At 41.8% G+C, this 27201-nt stretch overlaps 1 protein-coding gene across 1 annotated transcript in view; it reads left to right on the top strand.

Moving 5' to 3' along the window:
- Window positions 1-27201, top strand: part of LOC126088343 (Down syndrome cell adhesion molecule-like protein Dscam2) — an 802978-nt gene that overhangs the window by 471586 nt on the left and 304191 nt on the right. The window contains exon 6 of the mRNA XM_049906478.1: window positions 9341-9551. Coding sequence (XP_049762435.1) covers window positions 9341-9551 — 211 coding nt within the window. The remainder of the gene's footprint in view (window positions 1-9340; window positions 9552-27201) is intronic.

The following is a 27201-nucleotide window of genomic DNA, read 5'->3' as shown; positions in this document are numbered from 1 at the left end:
TGTCATTCTTAACGGTTCAAAATCTGCAGATGTAGAGGTAATTTCGGGAGTACCGCAAGGAAGCGTGATAGGACCTTTATTGTTTACAATATACATAAATGACTTAGTTGACAACATCGGTAGCTCCGTGAGGCTATTTGCAGATGACACGGTTGTTACGAGAAAGTAGCAACATCAGAAGACTCGTACGTACTCCAGGAAGACCTGCAGAGGATTAATGCATGGTGCGACAGCTGGCAGCTTTCCCTAAACGTAGATAAATGTAATATAATGCGCATACATAGGGGCAGAAATCCATTCCAGTACGATTATGCCATAGGTGGTAAATCATTGGAAGCGGTAACGACCGTAAAATACTTAGGAGTTACTATCCGGAGCGATCTGAAGTGGAATGATCACATAAAACAAATAGTGGGAAAAGCAGGCGCCAGGTTGAGATTCATAGGAAGAATTCTAAGAAAATGTGACTCATCGACGAAAGAAGTAGCTTACAAAACGCTTGTTCGTCCGATTCTTGAGTATTGCTCATCAGTATGGGACCCTTACCAGGTTGGATTAATAGAAGAGATAGACATGATCCAGCGAAAAGCAGCGCGATTCGTCATGGGGACATTTAGTCAGCGCGAGAGCGTTACGGAGATGCTGAACAAGCTCCAGTGGCGGACACTTCAAGAAAGGCGTTACGCAATACGGAGAGGTTTATTATCGAAATTACGAGAGAGCACATTCCGGGAAGAGATGGGCAACATATTACTACCGCCCACATATATCTCGCGTAATGATCACAACGAAAAGATCCGAGAAATTAGAGCAAATACGGAGACTTACAAGCAGTCGTTCTTCCCACGCACAATTCGTGAATGGAACAGGGAAGGGGGGATCAGATAGTGGTACAATAAGTACCCTCCGCCACACACCGTAAGGTGGCTCGCGGAGTATAGATGTAGATGTAGAAAGTTGTCAGTTTCAGAACTACATTGTTGCTCCGTCGATTCTAGTTATAATTGTATGTTCGGAACTACATTGCACTACGCTAGTCGCATTCCGTGGATCCTGTGGATGGTTGTGCCTCGGATGTGCAAAGACTCGAAAGACAACATTTTATTTGATTTAAACACAGTACAGTTAAATGACTGTACATTACGAAATACTGTTACGTTTGGTTGTTGCAAAAGTTCATAGCCATTTCGTTATGCAGGTCGTTATACCGATTGCTATGGATTTATATATCGACTGTCATTTATTATCTGTAGTTCACTGTTTCCCTTTAAGTTTACGTACTGTCATTTTGTCATTTGGAGATAGTGAGTGCAGCTGTGCACGCTAGAAAATGGAATACCAAGTGGAGAAATCCAAACATTTCCGACATATTACCCTGTTGGAGTTCAGTAGAGGGGTGACAGCAGCGGATGCAGCCAGAAATACCGGGTGATCAAAAAGTCAGTATAAAGTTGAAAACTTAATAAACCACGGAATAATGTAGATAGAGAGGTAAAAATTGACACATATGCTTGGAATGACATGGGGTTTTATTAGAACCAAAAAAAAAAAAAAAGAAGTATTGCTAGACGCGTGAAAGATCTCTTGCGCGCGTCGTTTGGTGATGATCGTGTGCTCAGCCGCCACTTTCGTCATGCTTGGCGTCCCACGTCCCCAGACCTCAGTCCGTGCGATTATTGGCTTTGGGGTTACCTGAAGTCGCAAGTGTATCATGATCGACCGACATCTCTAGGGATGCTGAAAGACAACATCCGACGCCAATGCCTCACCATAACTCCGGACATGCTTTACAGTGCGGCTCACAACATTATTCCTCGACTACAGCTATTGTTGAGGAATGATGGCGGACATATTGAGCATTTCCTGTAAAGAACATCATCTTTGCTTTGTCTTACTTTGTTATGCTAATTATTGCTATTCTGATGAGATGAAGCGCCATCTGTAGGACATTTTTGAACGTTTGTACTTTTTTGGTTCTAATAAAACCCCATGTCATTCGAAGCATGTGTGTCAATTTCTACCTCTCTATCTACATTATAACGTGATTTATTCAGTTTTCAAATTTATACTGACTTTTCGATCACCCGGTATTTGCGCCGTGTATGAGGATGATGCCATTGGACAGAGCACGGTAAGAAAATGGTTTTCACATTTTAAGGAGGATCATTTTCACATTGGTGACTCTGCAGGTTCACTAAGACCTTCGGGGTGTGGTGAAGATCGTTTAACGCATTAATCCACAGTGATCCACGTCAGTATACTCGAGAACTGGCAAATGTGATGGACCGTGGTCATTCCACCATCGTGCGAAAGTTACATTCACTGGGGAAGATTCAAAAATCGGGTGTATTGATACCAAATGCTCCAAGCCAAAATCACAAAAATCAGCGGGTGGCCATACGTGCATCTCTGCTTGCTCGCCATCAATTGACTTGTGAACAACCCCGACGATTCCCGTTCTGCATCGTTACTGGTGAGGAGAATTTGTGTCTTTATGCTAAAATAAGGAAAAGAAAGGAACAAAACAGCAACTCCCCGAACAAATATCTGTGTGCATCCGTGAAAGATAATGTTATGCATCTGGTGGAGCAGCGACGGTGTGGTGTACTACGAATTGCTTCCCTAGGGTGTAATCATCAAGCTGATATTTTTCAACTACTGAGACGTCTTCCAGACGGAATCCAACAACGACGACCAGGTGGCCTGGGTGAAGTGTTGCTACTCCAAGGGAATCCATCCTGCTAGACTGACAAAAAGCAGGGTACAGGAGTTGAGTTGGGAAATGATTCCGTACCCACCTTGATCATCTGATCTTACGCTCACAAATTTCCACTCCCTCCTCTCTCTATCGAACAATCTTCAAGAAACTTCCTTTCCGGATGAAAATGCGTTCCGAACATGGCTCGACGAGTTCTTCGCCTCAAAACCAAGTGATTTCTACAATTGTGGAATAGAAAAGTAACCCCAGCGTTGACAGACTGTTGTAAATAGTGAAGGAGAATATATTGTTGTTACGGGTATCTGTTGTGCCAAACCAATAATACAGTGCCAGTTCTAATTAAATAACTTGAACATTGTACTTATCACTGTAAGATACTCTTCAACGGAGCTGAAGGAATTCCCCAACAGATAGTCCTTTCTAATCACACGTAATCTCCAACGCGTTATCCACAAGACGTTTAATTTCATCCGGCATGTAGTTGAATTCATGTGTACCCATTTATTTTACTCCACTCTGTACTAATCTTAATGCTTTGAAGTTTTTGTAAAGGTTGGTTTTGGTCTAGTGTTATGTTCACGCTTTTTATTATTTTACAGGAAAGAGAAATATTGAGAACGACAACAGAAATTAGTGACAAAACATACATGGTGGGGTAGCTGTCAAGTTTTTGAAGATATCTCTGCAGTATTTTCTAAAATTAACACCAAATATAATTCTTATAACACCCGTCTTTATTCTGAAAAAAAAGCTGTCGTTAAAATTTGAATTTGCCCCCAAAATTATTTTTGGTTGAATCTAGTTATTAATTCCTTTAATTTTCTTTTATTAAGAAGTGAATATCTCGATAGTACTTAGAAGATGCACTGATACCATCAGTCAGGACTGTTTTCCGGACAATCACAAGTTAAGAAATCAAGTGATTGTCCTCCATGTAAAATCCCACCCTCTAACTTCCTTTCTGGATACTTAAGCCATAGAGATATTTGGCAACACCATACATTCAAATAATAAAAACCTTTAAACTTTGAAAAAAATTGATGCTATCACTTTCACATCAACAGCTGTTCTTTGGTTCCAGGCTAGGAGTGCAATTTAAAGTAGCTAAGCAACAAATGATTTCACTTCCAATTCCAATTCTTCTTGCTGTGATATTATTCCTGCGCTAAGCATTTGACTTCATAGAAGGCTACTTAACAAATTTGCGTTCATATTAGTTGGGAAGATTCGATTCAGATAAAAGGCAGCGTATTCCAAGTATTCCAATAATTATAATAATTATGAGATGCCCTGGAATATTACAAGAGGATAGGGGAGCAGCAGAGTATAAAACGTTTAAATTGTTCCTGATCTTTAGAAAGTTTTAACGATAAAATGATGCTGAGGAGGAGAAGGATGATGAAGAAGACAGAGAGAAATAGTGACTGTAAGAAGATGTAAAAGTAATATTACATGACTTTTAGATGTTAACGTAGATACAATCAATCAAAGTACCGTTTAGAGTAGGCTGAAAGATATATGAATAGCAAAGACTTGCCGGCCGGATTCTACACACACGAACATAGGACATGGAGAAAATTCCGCCTTAAACAAGACAGAGTTTGATTGATTTTGTTTCAGATAAAACACAACCAATCTATGTTGTTTTTCACAGAGCGGAATTTCTCTCCAATATTTCTTAGCAAGCACGGAAAATAGGAAGAGCTACAACATACAAAAGATGATTGTGCCTGAGGAACTCAACGGTGAATGGGCCATTATTTATAAACATATTGAGATACAAGACCAACTGATGGCTAAGCGTATCTAGTTAATGTTTTACGGTAATCTTGTACCATCAATATTTTTTATTAAGAGATGCCGCAATCAGATATCAGCGTGGCAGATTTTATTTTGAAAAGGCTAAGAAGGTTTGAATCTTGTGTAACACTTCAGAACTTCAAGGCTTTCTTGTACTGTAAAGATGTAGTAATAGAAACACTACTAATATGTGCTATTAATCTGTTCCCTGCGGCCAAGAGTCAAGTAGTTATAGCCAAATAACCCTGTCAGCCCTTTTCATCCGTAATAAAATAAAACTCATCAGAGCTTGTGAATAATAAATCATGTTACCTTTCCATGTTCCTAGTCTTCCGTCAAGATCCGCCCTTCAAGCGTACAAATTTTGGACTGAGTGATTCTAGTACGCTTCTTTTGCGGAAAACAGCTTTGTTAGAATGTCTCGATCGGCTTTCGTGCCTTGTCCATCTTGTACCATCTTGCATTACAGATAGATTATTTCCTTCCCCTTCTCTGTTGCCTCATATTTGATAACTAGCTGTCCGTCATTCTACACTCCTGGAAATGGAAAAAAGAACACATTGACACCGGTGTGACAGACCCACCATACTTGCTCCGGACACTGCGAGAGGGCTGTACAAGCAATGATCACACGCACGGCACAGCGGACACACCAGGAACCGCGGTGTTGGCCGTCGAATGGCGCTAGCTGCGCAGCATTTGTGCACCGCCGCCGTCAGTGTCAGCCAGTTTGCCGTGGCATACGGAGCTCCATCGCAGTCTTTAACACTGGTAGCATGCCGCGACAGCGTGGACGTGAACCGTATGTGCAGTTGACGGACTTTGAGCGAGGGCGTATAGTGGGCATGCGGGAGGCCGGGTGGACGTACCGCCGAATTGCTCAACACGTGGGGCGTGAGGTCTCCACAGTACATCGATGTTGTCGCCAGTGGTCGGCAGAAGGTGCACGTGCCCGTCGACCTGGGACCGGACCGCAGCGACGCACGGATGCACGCCAAGACCGTAGGATCCTACGCAGTGCCGTAGGGGACCGCACCGCCACTTCCCAGCAAATTAGGGACACTGTTGCTCCTGGGGTATCGGCGAGGACCATTCGCAACCGTCTCCATGAAGCTGGGCTACGGTCCCGCACACCGTTAGGCCGTCTTCCGCTCACGCCCCAACATCGTGCAGCCCGCCTCCAGTGGTGTCGCGACAGGCGTGAATGGAGGGACGAATGGAGACGTGTCGTCTTCAGCGATGAGAGTCGCTTCTGCCTTGGTGCCAATGATGGTCGTATGCGTGTTTGGCGCCGTGCAGGTGAGCGCCACAATCAGGACTGCATACGACCGAGGCACACAGGGCCAACACCCGGCATCATGGTGTGGGGAGCGATCTCCTACACTGGCCGTACACCACTGGTGATCGTCGAGGGGACACTGAATAGTGCACGGTACATCCAAACCGTCATCGAACCCATCGTTCTACCATTCCTAGACCGGCAAGGGAACTTGCTGTTCCAGCAGGACAATGCACGTCCGCATGTATCCCGTGCCACCCGACGTGCTCTAGAAGGTGTAAGTCAACTACCCTGGCCAGCAAGATCTCCGGATCTGTCCCCCATTGAGCATGTTTGGGACTGGATGAAGCGTCGTCTCACGCGGTCTGCACGTCCAGCACGAACGCTGGTCCAACTGAGGCGCCAGGTGGAAATGGCATGGCAAGCCGTTCCACAGGACTACACCCAGCATCTCTACGATCGTCTCCATGGGAGAATAGCAGCCTGCATTGCTGCGAAAGGTGGATATACACTGTACTAGTGCCGACATTGTGCATGCTCTGTTGCCTGTGTCTATGTGCCTGTGGTTCTGTCAGTGTGATCATGTGATGTATCTGACCCCAGGAATGTGTCAATAAAGTTTCCCCTTCCTGGGACAATGAATTCACGGTGTTCTTATTTCAATTTCCAGGAGTGTAGTTTTCGCTGTACAGCAATACCTTTTTCTTCTTCTTCTTAAGTGAAACACACATAACCCAGTCAGAAGTCCCTGTAAACCTTACTTTCGTCCAGTGTAGTATGCGAATTTTATTCTCCTTTTCTAGTTTCCTTAATTTTTTGTTATGTTGCTCCTACTACTTTAAGAATTATGGCAATAAGCTACGTCTTATCATTTCCGTCGTTGAGTGGACAGTGTCGTTAGCTAGCTTACGTGGAGTTTCCCTGAGATGGCCGTACTGCTTCCCTGAATTCTATTATTAGTACTCAGACATTCACTTCGATGTAGTAAACTACTTGTTTTTTGGCGACTCGCTAAAACTTCATTGTTTATTACGATGTTTCAATTACTGCCATCATGAGACATCAAAAAGCTTAGAATTTATACAAAAAGATGCTATGTCAATACTTATACAGAACCTTCTTTTGTAAGTCCTATGCTTTTTGATATCGGATAGTGGCAGTAGCCGAAACATCGCAGTACGTAAATAAATAGTTTTAGTAAGCGATCTAGATGGACGGTGTTATCACAATGACTGCGGAGTCAGACTCGAAATTCATTTCCTCTATTAATAAGTAGTAAAGTACGTTCATTATTGCATTGTGGCCGATTTCGAGCTTCACTTATCCGCTGGTCAGAGGACAATTTGATATTGTCCTGTACCATAGCAGGTTAATTCAACGGTTAATTGAACGGTTTTCTCTAGTAAGTAGTACATTGAGGAGTGAAGATGATAGATGTGGAAACGAAACTACTTACAATTTTAAAAATCAACGCAAACTAGACGGACAGCAAAATTCGTTGTACGGAAGTTGACTGCCGTAAAGAACATTGTGTCGATTTCTGCATACATCGACTTGACCTGTTTACTATTCCTTTTACTCACACACTTCTCTTCATTATCAAATTAACTATTCAACGATGCTTCACGATGTTGCTACTAACCTACCGCTTCTTTTACTCAAGATTTTCCATAAATTTATTTTCTCTACGATTCCACTCAGTCAGCCTGTCTACCCGTCCAACATTCAACATTTTACTTAACACTACATTTAAAAAAGTCTGTTCTTTTCTTGTATGTACTGTTCGTCATACATGTTTCACTACCACATAAGAATACACACTAGAAAAAATTCTGTGAAAATATTTCATAACTGTTACATATTTTATGTTACACGTTAACACATGTTCTTAAAAAAAGCTCTTGTTGCTATTGTCAGGCTGCATTTTATAGCCTCTTTACTTCTACAATAAACAGTTATTTTGCTTAAATAGCAAAACTCGCCGATTACTTTTCGTGTCTTATTTCTTAATCTAATGCGGTCAGGAGATTCTGATTTAACCCTAGCAATACTATGGCATTTTCCATAACAAGCATTTACAGGGTCGTGGGCGGGAGCTTACTATTTTACACCCATCCTAAAAAAATTAAAAAATACACAATTCGTTAACTGTTGTTGAATTATATTAACGAGAAACTTTTTAAAGAGGTACAGGTGAGTAAGTAGGGACCAGAACCGGGAAATACCTTTTAGCACACTCTTAGCCGTGAAACATGAAATGATCGCATGTCACTAATGGCCGGGAATCCCTACCTGGGGAAGTTGGCTGCCAAGCTGCAAGTCTTTCCAGTGGATGCCATATTGGGCGGCTAACGTGTCAATAATGATGAAGACAAGACAACACCTAGTCCCCGAGCGGAGAAAATCTCCGGAAATCAAGCCCGGCCAGTACATGGCAGTCAGACGCACTGACCATTTGGCTAAGGAGGCGGATTTCAACAGTATCAACACTTTTCCAATAACATGTACTACCGGCTTTATGACCACCACAAAAATATTTTTAAATGCAGATTTCGTTCATTGTTGTTGACTTTTACGCTCAACATACTTGTTAAAGAGATATTATCGTGTGGGACTTGTGGGGCTTCGGTTTAAGTCATCATCATCATCATCATCATCATCATCATCATCATCATCATTTAAGACTGATTATGCCTTTCAGCGTTCAGTCTGGAGCATAGCCCCCTTATAAAATTCCTCCATGATCCCCTATTCAGTGCTAACATTGGTGCCTCTTCTGATGTTAAACCTATTACTTCAAAATCATTCTTAACCGAATCCAGGTACCTTCTCCTTGGTCTGCCGGTTTAAGTCTAACGGAAAATTTTAAAACATATATGGAATATGTTAGAAAAGCCGCCAGGTTAGCCGAGCACGCTAACGCACTGCTTCCTGATCTCGGGTAGGCGCGCCGACCCCGGATCGAATCCGCCCGGCGGATGAACGACGAGGGCCTGGATGTGGTTTTTAGGCGGTTTTCCACATCCCCCTAGGTGAATACCGTGCTGGTCCCCACGTCCTGCCTCAGTTACACGGCTCGCAGACATCTAAACACTTTCGCACTATTCCATGGATTACACTAGTCGCAGACAGTTGGGGTACACTAATTCCTTCCAGGAGGGTACGGGGTGGCGGTAGGAAGGGCATCCAGCCACCGCTTCGACTAACATTGCCACATCCGATTAACCCTGCCGATCCTGCGTTTCCGCGGGAAAACGGCACGAACAAAAGAAAGAAAGAAAGGAATCTGTTAGAGGAGTTCATTAAAATCAATAAAAAACGTTTCGACATTTAAAATGTATAGAAACTTACATAGAAACTACTAGAAACAGTATTTTCAAAAAGTGGGCGTTAACTATCCCGCTCTCGGTTTTGTGAGCATTAATGCGACCACATTCCATCTGTCTTGTTTTTTAGTTTGGTGTTCATCTTACAGTCTTATTATTTCGCTGCATTCTAGATTAGTTGTAGCCCAGAGAAGCCACTATGCTCGGCCTGTGTAGGTGGTTCCGGGAGACGGGAGGTGCGCTGACAGAGGTCCGCGCCCAGGGGCTGGTGCGCCCCCTGCACAGCGTGCTGCAGTTTCCGCGCGTGCAGCCGGAGGACTCTGCGCGCTACGTGTGCGTCGCCACCAACAGCGTGGGCGAGGACCGCCGCCAGATCACGCTCAGCGTCTCCACGCCGCTCACCGCGCACATCCGCCCTCAGCAGCAGGTGAGCACCTCTCGGCCCCGCAGCACCTGTTGTACGCGGCCGCGAAATATAGGGAAAGAATAGGCGCAGCACTGCGGCACTTTAAACAACTAGGACCAGCACCAACGTCCTTCACTGAAATTAGCTCCATACTTAACAGTCATATACAACCGTTCGCTCGACGAAAGAACCTTACCCAAAGACTAGAAAGTTGCACAGGTCACACCAATATTCAAGAAAGGTAGTAAGAGTAATCCACTAAATTACAAGCCCATATCGTTAACGTCAGTATGCAGCAGGATTTTGCAACATTTATTGGGTTCAAACATTGTGAATTGCCTCGAAGAAAACTGTCTATTGACACACAATCAACATGGGTTTTGAAAATATCGTTCCTGTGAAACACAGCTAGCTCTTTATTCACATTAAGTGTTAAGTGCTATTGACAAGGGATTTCAGGTCGATTCCGTATTTCTGGATTTCCGGAAGGCTTTTGACACTGTACCACACAAGCGGCTTGTAGTGAAATTGCGTGCTTATGGAATATTGTCTCAGTTATGTGATTGGATTTGTGATTTTCTGTCAGAGAGGTAGCAGTTCGTAGTAATTGACGGAAAGTCATCGAGTAAAACAGAAGTGATTTCTGGCGTTCCCCAAGGTAGAATTATAGGCCCTTTGCTGTTTCTTATCTGTATAAACAATTTGGGGGATAATCTGAGCAGCCGTCTTAGGTTGTTTGCAGCTGAAGCTGTCGTTTATCGACTAATAAAGTCATCAGAAGATCAAAACAAATTGCAAAACGAATTAGAAAAGATATCTGAATGGTGCGAAAATTGGCAGTTGATCCTAAATAATGAAAAGTGTGAGGTCATCCACTTGAGTGCTAAAAGGAATTCGTTAAAATTCGGTTACACGATAAATCAGCCTAGTCTAAATGGTTCAAATGGCTCTGAGCACTATGGGACTTAACTTCTGAGGTCATCAGTCCCCTAGAACTTAGAACTACTTAAACCTAACTAACCTAAGGACATCACACACATCCATGCCGAAGGCAGGATTCGAACCTCCGACCGTAGTGGTCGCTCGGCTCCAGATTGTAGCGCCTAGAACCGCACGGCCACTCCGACAGGCTAGTCTAATCTAAAAGCCGTAAATTCAACTAAATACCTAGGTATTACAATTACGAACAACTTAAACTGGAAGGAACACATAGAAAACGCTGTGGGGAGAGCTAACCAAAGACTGTGTATTATTGGCAGGACACTTGAAAAAGTAACAGATCTGCTGCCTACACTACGCTTGTCCGTTCTCTTTTAGAATACTGCTGCGCGGTGTCGTATCCTTACCAGATAGGACTGACGGAGTACATCGAAAAAGTTCGAAGAAGGGTAGCACGTTTTGTATTAACGCGAAATATGGGAGAGAGTGTCACAGAAATGATGAAGGATTTGGGCTGAATATCACTAAAAGAAAGGTGATTTTCGTTGCGACGGAATCTTTTACGAAATTCCAATCACCAACTTTCTCCTCTGAATGCGGAAATACGTTTTTGACACCGATCTACATAGAGAGGAACGATCACCATGATAAAATAAGAGAAATCAGAGCTCTTACAGAAAGATATAGGTGTTCGTTCTTTCCGCGCGCTATACGAGATTGGAATAATAGAGAATTGTGAAGGTGGTTTGATGAACCCTCTGCCAGGCACTTAAATGTGATTTGCCGAGTATCCATGTAGATGTACTAGTTACAATTACAAAAACTCCTAAAACTAAAACCTCATAAGGAGTTGATGGAATTTCAAACAGAATTCTGAAAAGTTGTTCCAGCTTGATAAGTAATGTCCTTAATGCTATATGCAATACATCACTGGCTCAGGGAACTTTTTCAGACAGGTTAAACCTCTTCATAAGATAGGCGTCAAGACAGACTTAAACAATTATCGTCCGATTTCCTTACTGACATATTTTAACAAAATATACGAGAAAGTAATGTACTCAAGAGTAGTCGCACACTTAAGTGGAAATAGTTTCACGTTAGAATCCAGTAAGATTACTCGACTAAGAATGCTATTTATACATTCACTCATCAATTAGTACAAGCCTTAAAAAATAAGATATCGCCATCGCTCATTTTTGTGAACTTTCTATGGCGTTTGATTGTGTAGATAATGTTACTCTCTTAGAGAAACTCATGTTTTATCGAACTGATGGCTTTACACGCAGCTGGTTTGAACTTACTTAACAAACAGAATGAAAAAGGTTGTGCTCAATTATTCAGATAATGCTATAATTTTGAAAAAAGGCACGCTACATTCAATTCTGCACAACCAGTAGTCGTACCAACAAATAATGTAGCACATGAGCAGGAGGCAGTAAGTAGGGTAGAACGCTCCAGTTTTTTAGGTGTACATATAGATGAAAACTTGAACTGGAAGAAGCTTATTACTCAGCCTCTGAGACAGTTAACTTCTTCTACTTTTGCTCTTCGTATAATTGCTAATCTTGGAAACAAGCATATCAGCCTCCTCACATATTTCGCATATTTCCACTCAATAATGTCTTACGGAATAATTTTCTGGGGTAACTCATCACTTAGAAAGAAAGTACTGATAGCGCAAAAGCGAGCAATAACAATAATATATTGTGTTCACCCATGGACGTCATATAGATGAGGTAGGCATTAACTACGCCATCACACTATATATATATACGCTAGTGCCATTCGTCATAAATAATCCATCGCAATTTGTGAAGAACATTGATGTCAATACCTATGACACTTAAGGAAAAAATGACCTTTATTACCAATTGTTAAGACTGTCACTGGCTCAGTAAGAAAATTTTTTGCTCATTTTGCCAATAACAAAACATGGGTGATGGGTAGCGAAGCAAGTTTGAAATCCAATTTAACAGTAGTTGCATGAGCAGGGCTAAAAATAATAATGAGTTCATTAATGTTAACACTAATCACGTACTGACATTCTTGTAAACTGACTCGTTCCACATTACTTCAAGAAAGGAATCGTCAAATGATCTATAGAAAATGTAACTAACAGAGGGGTCGAGCAGCGTCACAGAATGTTCATCTAACGCAGATTTGCTCAGAGAGCGGTTGGGACCATTGGAGAGTTCTTTCTCAGCTCAAACAGAAAGATAGCAGTTAGGGAAAGCAGTTAGAGAAAATTTGTGGTATGTTCCTAGGTGTGCCTAGGCTTACACACTACTTGATATAAATTAAACTAACTTAGGCTAAGGACAACATACACACCCTTGCCCGAGGGAGGACTCGAACCTCCGACGGGCAGAGCCGCGCGAACCGTGCCAAAGCGGCAAGACTGCACGGCTATCCCGCGCGGCAAGCGGTTAGGGGTTACTCCACATAAGGCAGTACTGCAATCGTTAAGACATCCAATTCACACAAACTAACTTTAGCTAAAGGGACGCTTGCAGTCGAGCTTGTGACTGCTGTATTTTGAAAGATATTTTCCCCACATGTAACTTGGTCAGTAACATGCTTATGTATACTTCCTTTACATGCCGCTACCAGTGCTGCTTAATGCCTGCAGGCTGTCATCGGATGCTGCGTTTATATCAAACGTTGCCGCTATGACATATAAGGTGGTCCTGGGAGTCGTTATTGGTTTGTTCTACCACTTCGTCTTTACAACTTTTATAACGGGTGCGTGTTCCTAAGTCTCGTTTAGATTACTTGAATCCTTTGTTTGAGAGGCCCACGGTATCACTTGATACTGTAACACTTTTGGATAATGGCAGCTCATAGTATGTCACGAAACAGTACCGTAAGTTCAAATAATCTACTGGAATGCAGCCGGGTAACGTTCTCGACAAATGAAACGACAGACTGCTGCGCATGGCAAGGTAAACACTCTGCGGACAGAGCTACGTCAACAGGAATCAAAACAAAGTGTATTCAGAAAGACAACTCATACACTGTAAAAAAATGTGGTGGTGCTAGTTTTCACCTACAGAAATCTCGGCAGATATCGCGGAACGTTACCCAGTTGCATACCGGCAAGTTATTTCCAATATTCTAACCACCGAGGCAAGTCGTACAAGTGACAATTCATACAATTTTTACGTGTTGATTATTTGTTTTTTTAGTTAATAAACATCAATGTGTTGTATTACAGTCCGCATTCATCACTCTAGATATTATCCAGCTATGATACTGTATTCCGTTGAAATACTCGTATGTTTATGCTTAGTGACGATGGTGATCCAGCTTATACATTCGTAAGTTCTTTGGTGGTCGAGATTCAAATACATTACATTAAAAAAATCATTGACAGCATGTTGAACACTACTGAATTACCCTAACACGGCTGCGGCAATCATTGTGATTAAACTGTTGGCAATATGTGCAATCCTATGATTCCCCACCAATGAGACTTCATACGAAGCTTATTCACTATGGGTAATCAAGGCTCCCCTGCTTCCTACACTAAATGCTATTTAGGAAAAGTGTGACTAATGACACCGTTGGTCGTACTCGCAACAAACAAATGCGTCTCTCGGTTCGGGCATTGACACATAGTGAAAATCATTTAATTTCATCGAAAACGTTAGCCACTGCACATTTATTTTCTTCTAGTTCCAGTGGACCATATAAGCTGCTCGAACATAGAACATCCCGCTACATAATCATAGAACTCTGGTTAAAAACATTATAAATACGAATGAAAGATGTTTGCAATAATGATTACACTCCTGCTGCATCTACTACTACGACTGCTCCTACAGTTCAAAATAAAATAAAAGTGCCAAGAAAGCCTTTCATCTTCTATTTTAAAGTCTAGAGTGTAAGTCTCAAATTTTACATTTGTGCTGGAAATAAGATTACTGAGTAAGAGCAAGCATGGGGTTAATAAATGAAAATGATACGATATTTCTTGTGATACACGGGCCCAAGCGTATATTTGTTGTCAGAGAATCCCGTGCACGCAAATTGCTATAGCGCCTACGCCCAATGAAATACATTACACGGCACTTCCTATGACGTTCATTAAGAGGATTAGGATCCAGTGACATGAGCAGAAAACCCACTCCAGCCGCAAAAGCATATCCGTCTTCTAGCACTGTGCTAGTGGTTCCAGTAATGAAGTTATGGTCACCAACCTCGCCAATACTGCCGAGACGGTGTTAATAGTTCTTCCATATCAACTACTCTCACAGTGAAATGAATGTCACAGCTTAAACACTTGTAGCATTCTCCCTAAAATCTCTCAGCTACCACTAGATTCTTGTGTTTCAAAAATATTTTGACTGCCCCGTCTGAAAATCGATTAAATTCATTCTACCACTGACGGTTATCCTTATTCGCAATTGCGAATACATTTGATGTATTTCGTAACGGCTGTAGTCGTCGCAGTGCCTGTTCCTTTGGTCATTCATACATGTCCGCAGGACCTTTGCATCGTAATCAGAATAGCACAGGCCCTGAAATATCATATTTCTCTGATGACACCGGACAAGAGACTTTCAAGAACAATTTCTGACCTGTACGGGAATATACACAATGGATGTACGAGCCTAGGTCGCAGACGCATGGTTGACGACATATGGAAGTTTGGGTCCGGCCGTGGCTCGTGCACGGATGTCCGAATGGTAAGGCAACCGCTCGCGGTCAGCTGGAAATCCGGGTTCGAGTTCCAGTCCGGCACAAATTTTCATTGTCGTCAATCCATTCTAGAGTTGATGGTTGTCGTTATTCGCAACTGCGAATACTTTTAATGTATTCCATAAAAATATGTTCACTCAAGCCAGCTCTGGATTTTGTCACTACCACCTAGACTTATTCACATTCCTTCGAAGGTTGTTCTTTTCTAGATGAGGCCCAACTTCACTAAAACACTACCCGACTAGGAAAATTCGCCTCCAACTTACAATAACACTCAAGTCATTGTCTCTGCCACCAAGCCGGCCGGAGTTGCCGAGCGGTTCTAGGAGCTACAGTCTTGAACCGCGCGACCGCTATGGTCGCAGGTTCGAATCCTGCCTCGGGCATGGATGCGTGTGATGTCCTTAGGTTAGTTAGGTTTAAGTAGTTCTAAGTTCTAGGGGACTGATGACCTCAGCAGTTAAGTCCTATAGTGCTCAGAGCCATTTGAATCTGCCACCAATTTATCAAGTATCACTTTTCGAAAATGCTGGCCTTTCGGACAGGTTCTATGATTTTAAATTTTCCTTCAGAGTCACAGTTACCATGGTGATTAGGAAATGTCTCTTCGTGTGATTTCTTCTATCTTCGTTCACATGTACGTTTAAGAAGCGTAATCCCTATAGTTTTCGGGAGAAAACCCACTAGCTAGCGATGCAACCCCTACTGGCTTCAGGAAATCTGCCCAGCACTTGAAACTCTGATTTTGGAAATACCCCAAAATGATTTACGTCCAATATGAGCTTTCCAGGCAATTTCCCCACAACACTTGCGGAATGGCTATGAAATTTATGTCTTATAGGGTTTGGAAACGCATGCAACATAGTCGAATGCAACCAGTTTACATTCAGCAGCATACACAACACTTCTTCGCCAGAAGTCGCTCATACACCTCTAAACTTTACCCAGTACGTCTCGGTCCCTTGTGAGGGCGCCACGACCACAATCAACCACTCTTTTTTCGGCAACTAGTGGGAAATCCTCACTTCGAACAACTTCAGTTCTTAAAGATCCCTATTTTATAATCACGCATTCCTCAGTAAAGCTGCGTCTTCGTTTATCAGCGTGTATGTGTTTCTGTTCCTCCCATTTTGCAGTATGACAGGCTATTATTGCGCTAGACCTAGTATCACTATCTTTTTGTTGTACGGTCACAGATAACACTTACATGACTGACGATTCAGACATCAAGAAACTACGCTGGTGTGAAAAACTTAAGGACGAAAATACTTTCGCACGTTGTGTCACTGCCCAGAGAAACTTGGAACATACACAGAAAAACTGCTGCAGTACACAAGATAACTGAAAGAAATACACAACGAGACGAACAGAAAAGACATTTTATTCAAATACAATAATTACACTAAAGTTATCGCGATTCATGATGGTCTCCTGGACGTTAGAAAAGGAGTGCCATGGTTCTTAATAGGGCGTGTGGTCGTCACGACGGCAGTACATGCTCTGTAACGTGCTCCCATGGTGATCAAAAGGTTAGCAAAGAGTACTTGTGGCAGAGCGTTCCATCCAACAGCTTCCCATACCGGGGAGCGGATAGGCCAGACCATTCGCCCAATATTCCCTCGTTCCAAAACCTCCTCCACCTGCGCAGTTGGGCGCGGTCGCGCATTGTCATCAACACAAATTAAATTAGGGCCGAATGCACCCCTGAAAGTTACATTCATCCTTGACTTTTGCACACCACTGCGGTACTGCTAGAGTAAAGATCTGTTTACTATTTCTGTACAACAGCCGCAGCTCAACGACTCCACCAGTATCTCTCTACTAATTATTACGTTGGTGTTCAAGTTAGTAGAGTTTTTGTTTTGCATGTGTGGTATTCCTGCTACTACGTGTTTATTATTCAACTATCATGTATCATTTGTAGTTCACGGTCGCTGTTTGACTTTACATGTTGTCATTTCGTCATATGGAGGTAGTGAATGGAACTGTGGACTCTAGAATATGGAGTGCCAAGTGGAGAAATCGAAACATTTCCGACGTATTCTTCTCTCTGATCTCAATAGAGGGGTGACAGCAACGGAAGCAACCAGAAACATTTGCACCACGTATGGCGACGATGCCATTGGACAGGGCACGGTAAGAAAATGCTTTTCTCGTTACGAGGAGGATCGTTTGGCGTCAGTGATTCTCCACTTTCAGGAAGACCTTCGGAATTTGATGATTTGTTAATCGTATTAATCCACAATGAACCATGTCACCGTACTTGAGAACAGGCAGATGTGATGAACTGTGATCATCCCACCGTCGTGCGACATTTGCATGCAATGAGGAAGGTTAATCAATCGGGTGTATGGGTGCCAAATGCTCTAAGGCAAAACCACAAAAATCAGCAGGTGAACATACGTGCATCTACGCTTGCACGTCATAGATTAGCTGGTGAACAACACCGAACTTCCCTGTCGTGTATTGTTACTGGTGACAAGAAACGGTGTCTTTATGCTAACATAAGGAAAAGAAAGGAATGGTTGAGATCAAACAAAGCATTAAATCCCCATACAAATATCTCTGCGCATACACGAAAGATAATGCTATGCGTCTGGTGGAACAGCGACGGTGTAATGTACAACGAATTGCCTCCCCGAGGTGTAACCATCATTGCTGACATTTATTGTCAACAACTGAGACGTCTTGCAGACTCATTACAAGAACAATGACCACGAAGTCCACGTGAAACGATGCTATTCCACGATAACGCCCTCCTGCATTCTGCTAGACTGACAAAAAACACTACGCAAGAGTTGGGTTCGGTAATCATTCCGCTCCCACCTTATTTATCTGACCTTGCACCCTCAGATTTTCACTTTTCCGCTCTCTACCGAGCAGCCTTCAAGGAACTTCCTTTCCGAATGAAAATGCGCTCCAGACATGGCTCGATGAGTTCTTCGCCTCAAAACGACGTGATTTCTACGGTTGCGGAATCGAAAAGTGACCCCAGCATTGGTAGGCTGCTGTAAATAGTGAAGGCGAACATATTATTGATGACTAAAGTCTCTGTCATGAGTATCTGGTGTGTTTATTAAACTTATGGAAAAACACAAACTTATGCACCAACCCGACATAAAGGCATACTCAGGACTCCGGTGCTCGAACAGAGATACGTGAATAATTCCGCGGGCAGGATGGGTCCTGTTTTGTAGAAGGTGCGTCCAATATGTTGGAATGTAGATAATATTCTGATGATCTAAAATTTCAAGTTTCAGATCACAGCAACCGCGGTCTAAGGATAACGTTTTTGACTACTAGATCAGGGTTCGACCACAGCCTTGCACAGATTTTGATAAAGGTAAGCAACTCTTCATTCTCCCAACGACCTGGTCAAAAGAGAACGGAGTATCCAATAGAGTTTCAGAGCACCCTCTTGCCCTTGACGCGAAACACTGCCTCAAAAGGCGTAAAAATCAGCAATTATTGACAGTAAGAAGTGCAAAGGCCAGTGGTAACCACTGCCTTAAAACGTAGCGTGCGCCCATAGGAAATATACTATTATAAACCCATGATTACATCATATGCAAAAAATTCCAAATTTCCAGGTGGCAACTACTCGGGAAAGGGTTACCAGTAGAAAGAGTAACGAGATTGAAACTTCCTGGCAGATTAAAACTGTGTGCCGGATCGAGACTCGTTTGAATCACCTACAAAATTTTCCTCTTCTTTCACATATTTTATCGAATCTGTCTTTCCTCATAAACTGTCTCTATTTTCTCATTATCATCGTGTGCTGTGCTTCCCTAAGTCCATACGACTTGGTTGGTGTTATCTTAATTTCAATCCTCAGAAGAATAAATCAGTAGCTGTGTTGCTTTTTGTAACTCACCTTGTAACCCACATTTCTAATCATAATGTTGCCAACATCTGTTACACAAGTTATTACCTCGAGTCTCGGTCCGGCACACAGTTTTAATCTGCCAGGAAGTTTCATATCAGTGCACACTCCGCTGCAGAGTTAAAATCTCATTCTAGTAACGAGATTAACCTTCAAAAAAATGGAACGTATAATGCTGTAAGTCAGAATTCTGTAGGGAAAATAGAGGTTTTAAAAACGGAAATAAGCGGTTAACGCTGGACTTGGTAGGGATTAGTGAAGTGATACGGAAATAGAACTGAGATTTCAACTAAGTGGAATAACAACAGAGGTAATAACTTGTGTAGCAGATGTTGGCGACATTATGATTAGAAATGTGGGTTAGAAAGTGAGTTACAAAAAGCAACACAATTACTGATTTATTCTTCTGAGGACTGAAATTAAGATAACACCAACCAACATAGTATGGACTTAGGGAAGCACAGCACAAGATGACAATGAGAAAATAGAGACAGTTTATGAGGAAAGACAGATTCGATAAAATATGTGAAAGAAGAGGAAAATTTTGTAGGTGATTGAAACGCAATTATAGGGGACGGAATGCAAAATAGGAGAAGTAGAGAATATGGGCTCGGCGGAAGGAATGAGAGAGGAGAGAGCCTTTTTTTAAAGTTCCGCCACAGGTTTGTCGTTGTTGTTTTTATTGTTGTTGTTGTGCACAACTTCTCCCATAAATACAACGTAAAAAAAAATATTGTTATTACCAGAAGACACAGAGAGATGTCCACTGGACTACATCCTATCAAATTCAAGACTACAAAGCACGTTACGTGCACACAAAGCCCATAACGTAATAATGAACAGCAGGTTGAAACTCAGTTGCAATTTGTCGCAAATGATAAATAGCTTCGATCACTTAAGGATCGTAGTTGGATCTGATTAATCACGATTTGTGACAAGTCAGTTTTTTGTAAAAGAACACAGTCATTAGCCGTAAATTAAAATCAACAGCACTGTAGGAGTATTGCAACAACATTTCATGAGCAAAATTCTAGATACACTGAATGTTTCTTTTATTTTATAGCTAATAACTCTCTTCTTTTATTTAAAAAATTGGTTTCACAGTTCCTGATGAATCAGATCAATGATTATCATTAAGTGATCGGAACTAGTTCTCATTTGTGATAAATTGCACCTAATACACAATGGCCGAGGCAAGGAAGATAATATCAGATGTAGATCTGCATGGTGAAGAAAAGTTTCTTCCATAAATAAAGCTCTACCGCTATCAGATATTGAAATGCAAATGAAGTACACGTCGGAAGCACAGCATTATATTGGAGTGAGAAGTGAAATTTCGGAATTCAGGAGAAGAACTGAAACAAGTCGAAATGTGGTGAAATGTGATGTTGAAAATTAATCCGACCGATAAAGTACTAAATAAAGACATACTAAAAGGAATAGGTAAGGAAAGAAATCTATGGCATCCAACTGTAGGAACATGGTACTGGAAGTAGCGGTAGAGCGAAAAAAAACAAGGGTCAGATATGGACTAGAACATGCAAAATAGAATATAGCTACATAGGAAATACAAAGTACAATCACCAACAAACTTCACATATTCACAAGTACCTTTGCCTTTGATCCAAATAAATACAGTTTCATTACATGATAACTTACGTCTACTACGTGTATATAAAGTAAAGGGTGAGGGTGACATATAGGTAGATTTCCCAAAATCTTTATTAGCATTTTCAGTAACGTAATAGGTCCTATATGCGATGACATCACGGTCGGCAAAGCTCTCGAGGCCGGATACATTTGGAACTCCAGAACCACCTCGTACAATAGCGACGGTTAACCATCCGTTGCCATGTGTGAAAGAATCGTTGATGTCAATGCTAAAGTTCAGTCTGCATCCACAGAACACTGCTGGTCCATCCAGTAGGGAGTGTGTTGAGACAGACTTTATAGTATTCTTTTTCTTGTCTGCAGCTGATGTTGTCATCTCCACGTCTTCAATGGTTTTATATATTGTATGTCTTGAACGACGACGATATCTTCTATAATAAGGCATCGTGGCAGCGTTCAATGGTTTTATATATTGTATGTCCTGAACGACGACGATATCTTCTATAATAAGGCATCGTGGCAGCGTTCAATGCAGTTGCTTGTGCAGCAGCAGCAGCGCGAATAAGCCGCTGGAATAAACAAAAAATTCAGGTTTGAAAACTTGTGAGGTTGAACTGAAGATATGCTCATTTAGACTGCACGACACTACATTAAACTGCACGATACTGTCCTATTGGGTTGGTGCATAAGTTTGTAGTGTTTTTCCATAAGTTAAATAAACACAACAGATACACATACAGATTTTAGGCATCAATAATATATCCTCCTTTATTATTTACAACAGTCTGCCGACTCTGAGGGCGCAAGATCAGGTGAAAAAGGTGGGTGCGGAATGACTTGCCAATCCAAGTGTCTTTTGTCAGTATAGCAGAATGAGGGTGGGCGTTATCGTGGAGCAGCATCATTTCACGCGGTCTTCCCTTGTCTTTGTTAACAGAATGCTGAGCTCACGTACCCTAGAACGACGCAGTGTGCTCCTCCACTGTATTATTTTCGACCACTCAAAAGATTTGCGGCACATTGTTATTTTAAAAAATGCTTTTATAAAACATTTTAAACTGTTTTCCAAGAATTCTTTACTGACGAAGTAGTTTTATACGATGTAACAATGAAAACGCAGCAGAAAACAAATGCAGCGTGTAGCACGTATCCAGCGCCGCCTAGCGGTTTAGTCCAGTCGACTTTCAATTTGTTCCTTGGTAGTAGTTTGCACTTTGTCTCGTAATTGAGAATGTTAAGGATATACAATGTATCTAATGAACACTTTTACGTGATTGGCGTATCACCGGTGAGCTAGAAAGCCATATTCTACCCATTATACTATGTCTCTAATAAATGGTGAAATGTAACATATTTTCATATGTTTTGTCCGGCACGATATCTGAGTGGTCAGCGCGGCGGTCTGTCACGACAAGGGCCCCGGCTTCGATTCCTGGCTGGGTAGGAGATTTTCTCCGCTCAGGGACTGGGTGTTGTGTTGTGCTCATTATCATTTCATCATCATCAGTGGAAGGCAACGGGAAACCACCACTGGAATCACTTCCCTAGACGCTCATGCGGTGGACCTCTCTGACGACGCTTCCCCCATGACAAAACGTGCCGTAAGGCAGAACACAAAGTTGTTGTTGTTCATATCTCTCGATACTAGTTTTTTGTTGTATTTTATAGCCTTTGAAAATGACGGAATGTCGAAACGCGTAAGGTGATTTTGGAAATAATAAAATGTGTGATCAAGACATCAAACAAGTTATTAAAGTGATCCAAATGGCCGCTTCGTCTCCTAGTATTGTTATGCTAATTGCAGCAATTACAGTTTTGTCACTTTTGCGGAATTTCCTTCTTTCGTAGACATTATGTAAATAAATTCCAAATTCCTATTTCTTTACTTTGCCTCCACCCTTAATCATTGGTACTGAAATGATATTATCCCAAGCGACTTTCTTTCCTTCATATATCGAATGGCTTTGTGTACCTCATCTAAAATTGCTTCCGAAATGTAGAATAACTAAAAGCGAAGAAAAAATGTATGTCGTCAGTCAAAATTATGTTCTTTTAACGAATGTTCGTCCAAAATGTGTGGAGCTCTATTGACCGCACGTTAGAAGAGTTCCCATTTATTCACAGTTCTGCTTCCTTAATGTCACCATCTTAGTAAGTTTGGTGTAGGGGGCAGCACTACATGAAATCATTCGTAGAAGCTGAAAGAGCTTTTTACTTTCGGATAACAATTTTACGCCGGGTGGACGGTTTTGTAGAACTTGTGGGTATTCTGGAACGCAAATTACCATTAAAAGAAACCCCAGAATGTGAAGAGCCCTGCCGTCTTAGCGTCGCATGCTCGGGACGTGTCGAATTACCTTCCCGCTGCGGGAGGGAACAGGGATTCTTAAAGACCGCTAATCCCGTCACGCACGCACGCGATGAATCGTGGAAGGGAGGCCGAACTCCAGGGGGTTCTGTGGCCTGCTTAACTGGAGAACCTGCCAGCCGGCGCGTTGGAACTTGCTGTTTTGGGGATTCCCTTTAGAGCACAGTGCCCGTTGCCATGTTCTACAACATACCTAACTTCGTAAATATCTGTTATACAAGTTGACAATATTAATATTTAAAAAGATAAAAAATTGCTTTATAATGAAGTCATTGTCACAGTTACTTTGAATAATAACTTCTCTATAAAGTAATTTTTTGTCAAACACGATCATTACAACACGTAAAGTTGCTGTATTTTCCTCTCATGAAGTTGGATTCATTAAATCAATCGTTTGATGCTGGATCTGCCATAAATACAGAGCATGGTTACAGAGATGAGTAGTAAACTGTAAGAGTATTAGTTTCGTGGTGAATGATAAAATATTTCAGAGATTTCATCATCCTGGGTACACTTGCTGCTGGTGAATATCCCTTACTTGCTGCTTGCTTAAAACTGACACGTCTGTCGGTTTTAAAGGTAAGAATTCAAGATCGGTTTGCGACTTTTTTTCTAACAGCGCAGGAGGGAGGGAGAGGAGCAGAGTAGAGTTTTCCTCCCCTACTCTCGCTGGCCATGGTAAACAGGAAGTGCCAGGGGAAAGGTCAATATTTTGACAATCTTCACAAATTCATTGCAGTTTCGTCGATTTCCACATCAACATAAACACTCAGGTTTCATTGGGTGGGATGACTTCATCAAAAATTCTTTTGGTAGTATTGTCAATTCATTATATAAAGCATTTGCAGTAGTAAAGCAATCGAAATTTCCGCATACTGCGTCTTATGCCCATTACAAAGGCTGGTGCGACACCACCGGAACACTAGTTATTTTATAAATTTAATAATTTTTGTATTTTGAATATTTTACATGGTGATTCGTCTGTTCCCCCAGAACTAATTTAATCAAGTTTACTATTAACTTCATTGCGCTTTTACCAGTCTTATGATAATTTCAAATTGACGAACCAAATAATATGTGGGTAGTTCAGGTGCATCCACATTAAGAGCAACTCGCTGAATACGTTCAACCTGTTGTCTGGACATCTACATCTACAAACATACACTCCGCAAGCCACCGTGTGGTGGTAAATGTCTTGAAAATTGACGAAAGTGCAATGAATTTACGTAAGATGTTGCAATATTTACCTCTCCTTTGACACTTCCTGTTTACCAAGGCCAGCTAGAGGAATGGGAGATCAATTCTTCTCTGTTCCTCCACCCACGCCTTCCACCACAAAAAAAAATACCGCAAACCGATATCGAATTCTGTCCTACTCAACCGACAGACGCATCAAGGATACGAAGAGTACGCACGCGTTCAGTTCGGACAGTTTTGCGACGCAACGAGCAGAAGTTCGCAAAGCTGTGCAGCGCCGCGCGTAGTGGTTCTGCCTCAGTCTGTGTGCATTACAGGATCGCAGCTGGAGCGAGTCATTTAAAAAAGGGAAAAAGCACTCTTCAGTGGGCAACACCAGCTTTAAAAAGCAGGGCAATGTACGGTGGAAACAAAACTTTCAGTGAACAGCTTGCTGACAAGAATAGGCAGTTCGAAAATTTTTATCGAATGTCATTCGAAGACTTTGAACATCTGTTGCATCTGAACCACGAATGATGTCGACCAGTTTTGCAACTGCAAAGCGAATACAGGCAGTGACCGGGTCACTGCATCTGCGAATAGAAAGCCATTTATGAAATATGTGGAATGTTGTGACACGTCACGCTGTATTCTGCACGGCGTTGCTCTACGATTTTTACTTGTCGCTGCCTCGTGACCGCACAGGCACTTTTCCGCAACAAGTCACAGACTCTCATTTCGGGTAGGACTCAAAACGTCTGCGAAATACTGTTCCGCAAGCACCAGATTCAAGATGCTATGTCACGGACACAAGACACAATGTCGAGGACTCATTTCAGACGCAGCTCTGCGGCGGTGAGGCACAGTTTTGTGCCCAACCGGCCGCTGTGGTCGAGCGGTTCTAGGCGCTTCATTCCGGAACCACGCGGCTGCTACGGTCTCAAGTTCGAATCCTGCCTCTGGCATGGATGTGTGTGATGTCCTTAGGTTAGTTAGCTTTAAGTAGTTCTAAGTCTACGGTACTAATGACCTCAGATGTTAAGTCCCTTAGTGCTTAGAGCCATTTGAACCATTTTTTGCCCAACGCATACTAGACTTAAGAATACTGCAGCGTAAACTTTTATTATCTCTGTCTCTCTTTTCTTGGACATAAAAACAGTGCTGGTAGCCTGTTCAGCTCTTCTCTTTTCTTCGCTAAAAATACACAGCGCAACGTTGACAACCGTGTTGAACTTAGATGAACAAAGTATAGTAATACTAAATTCATGACCTTGAAAATACGTCCATGTGCAGCTAAATAAATGGCATGAGCAGCAGGTAAATATGCATATTCTACAGGCTTCTGAGGGTGTTTCATAATAGATTGTAGCGAAATGTGCATGGAAAAACATATATTACATTAATTCAGTTGCAAATAGACATAACTTCCACTGCGTTATATTTTTGACTAAGAATACTAAATTTTCGTGACACTTTTTTGGAGATTGGTGGCGACTATCCACTATATCAAAAAACTTTATGAATACGGATTCCATTAGTCCCAACTTACAGGTGTGAAAGTGGACTGTAGTGACAACGAAAACAAAAGCAAGGACCTGACTTAATTTGGAACACGTTTTGCGATGTACCATGGTCGGAACAAACTGAATAAAATAAAAACTGTTTAGAAATAAGCATTACCAACCACATTATGCCTTTTATTGTATCTGGTTTAACGTAACACCTATCAAAATTTGTGTTTTATTTGTTGGACGTTAATGAAACCGTATGTATTGTTTTTTAAAAATAGTACGGTTAAAACAACTTTTTTCCAATCTAAAGTTTACTTAGATACGAAACTAAGTTGACGGTTTTGGTTTCTATACGATCTCGTTCAGGGGTAATGTTCTCAAAAATTTACCGAACCTCTGGTTCAATAAGTCTTGCTTGCGAAATACTAATGTGAATTATTTATAGAAGAATGGAAAAGCTGGTGGAAATCAACCTCGGGAATGATCAGTTAGGGTTTCGGTGGAATACGCGAGGTAATACCCACCCTAGAAGCTGGACTGAAGAAAGGTAAATCTACGTTTATAGCCATTGTACATTGAGTGAAAGCCTTTGACAATGTTGACTGGACTAGAAAGTTTGAAATACTGAAGGTGGCAGGAATAAAATACAGGGAGCGAAAGGTTATATACATATGGTATTGAAACCTGATTGCAGTTATAAGGGTCGAAGGTCATGATAGGGAAGTAATAGTTGAGAAGGGAGTGAGACGGATTTGTAGCATATCCCCGATGTTACCCCATGTGTACACTAAGAACGGAGTACTCGCGAAACGTTGGAGAAATTCGGAGAAGGAATTAAAGTTCAGGCAGAGAAATAAAAGCTAAGATTTGCCGAAGATACTGTAATTCTGTCAGACACGGCAAACTATTTGGAAGAGCAGTTGAACGAAACGGAAAGTGCTTTGAAAAGAAGTTATAACACGAACATTAACAAAAGTAAAAGAAGGATAATGGCATGTAGTCAAATTATATAAGGAAATGATAGGTGAGTTTCGCTATTTGGGAAGCAACGTAACCGACGATAGGCCAAGGATACTGGCTATAGCACGAACACCACTTTCGGACAACAGGAACTTGTCAACATCTAGTACAAATCTAAAGAGCTAGGAAGTTTTTGTGGAGATATTTGTCTGGAGCATAGCCTCGTACGGAAATGACATGCGGGACGTGGGCGATAAGTTCAGACAAGAAGGTAGTTTTTAAAATGTGGTGCTACCTTAGAATGCTGAAAATTAGATGGGTACATCGAATAACTAATGAGGCGCTACTGAACTGATTTGGGGAAGGAAAGGACTTTACGGTACAACTTGTCTAAAAGAGGGGTCAGAGACATCAAGGAATAGCCAGTCTGGTAACAAAGGAAAGGAGAGGGGGGAATTGTAGTAAATATGAAGACAGTATGGAAGTGAAACATGGGCGATAAGTAGTTTAGACAAGAAGAGA

Source organism: Schistocerca cancellata, chromosome 6 (assembly GCF_023864275.1).
Source record: "Schistocerca cancellata isolate TAMUIC-IGC-003103 chromosome 6, iqSchCanc2.1, whole genome shotgun sequence".
Lineage (NCBI taxonomy): Eukaryota > Metazoa > Arthropoda > Insecta > Orthoptera > Acrididae > Schistocerca > Schistocerca cancellata.
Note: the sequence above shows the minus strand (reverse complement) of the source record. Positions and strands in the feature narration are given on the sequence as shown.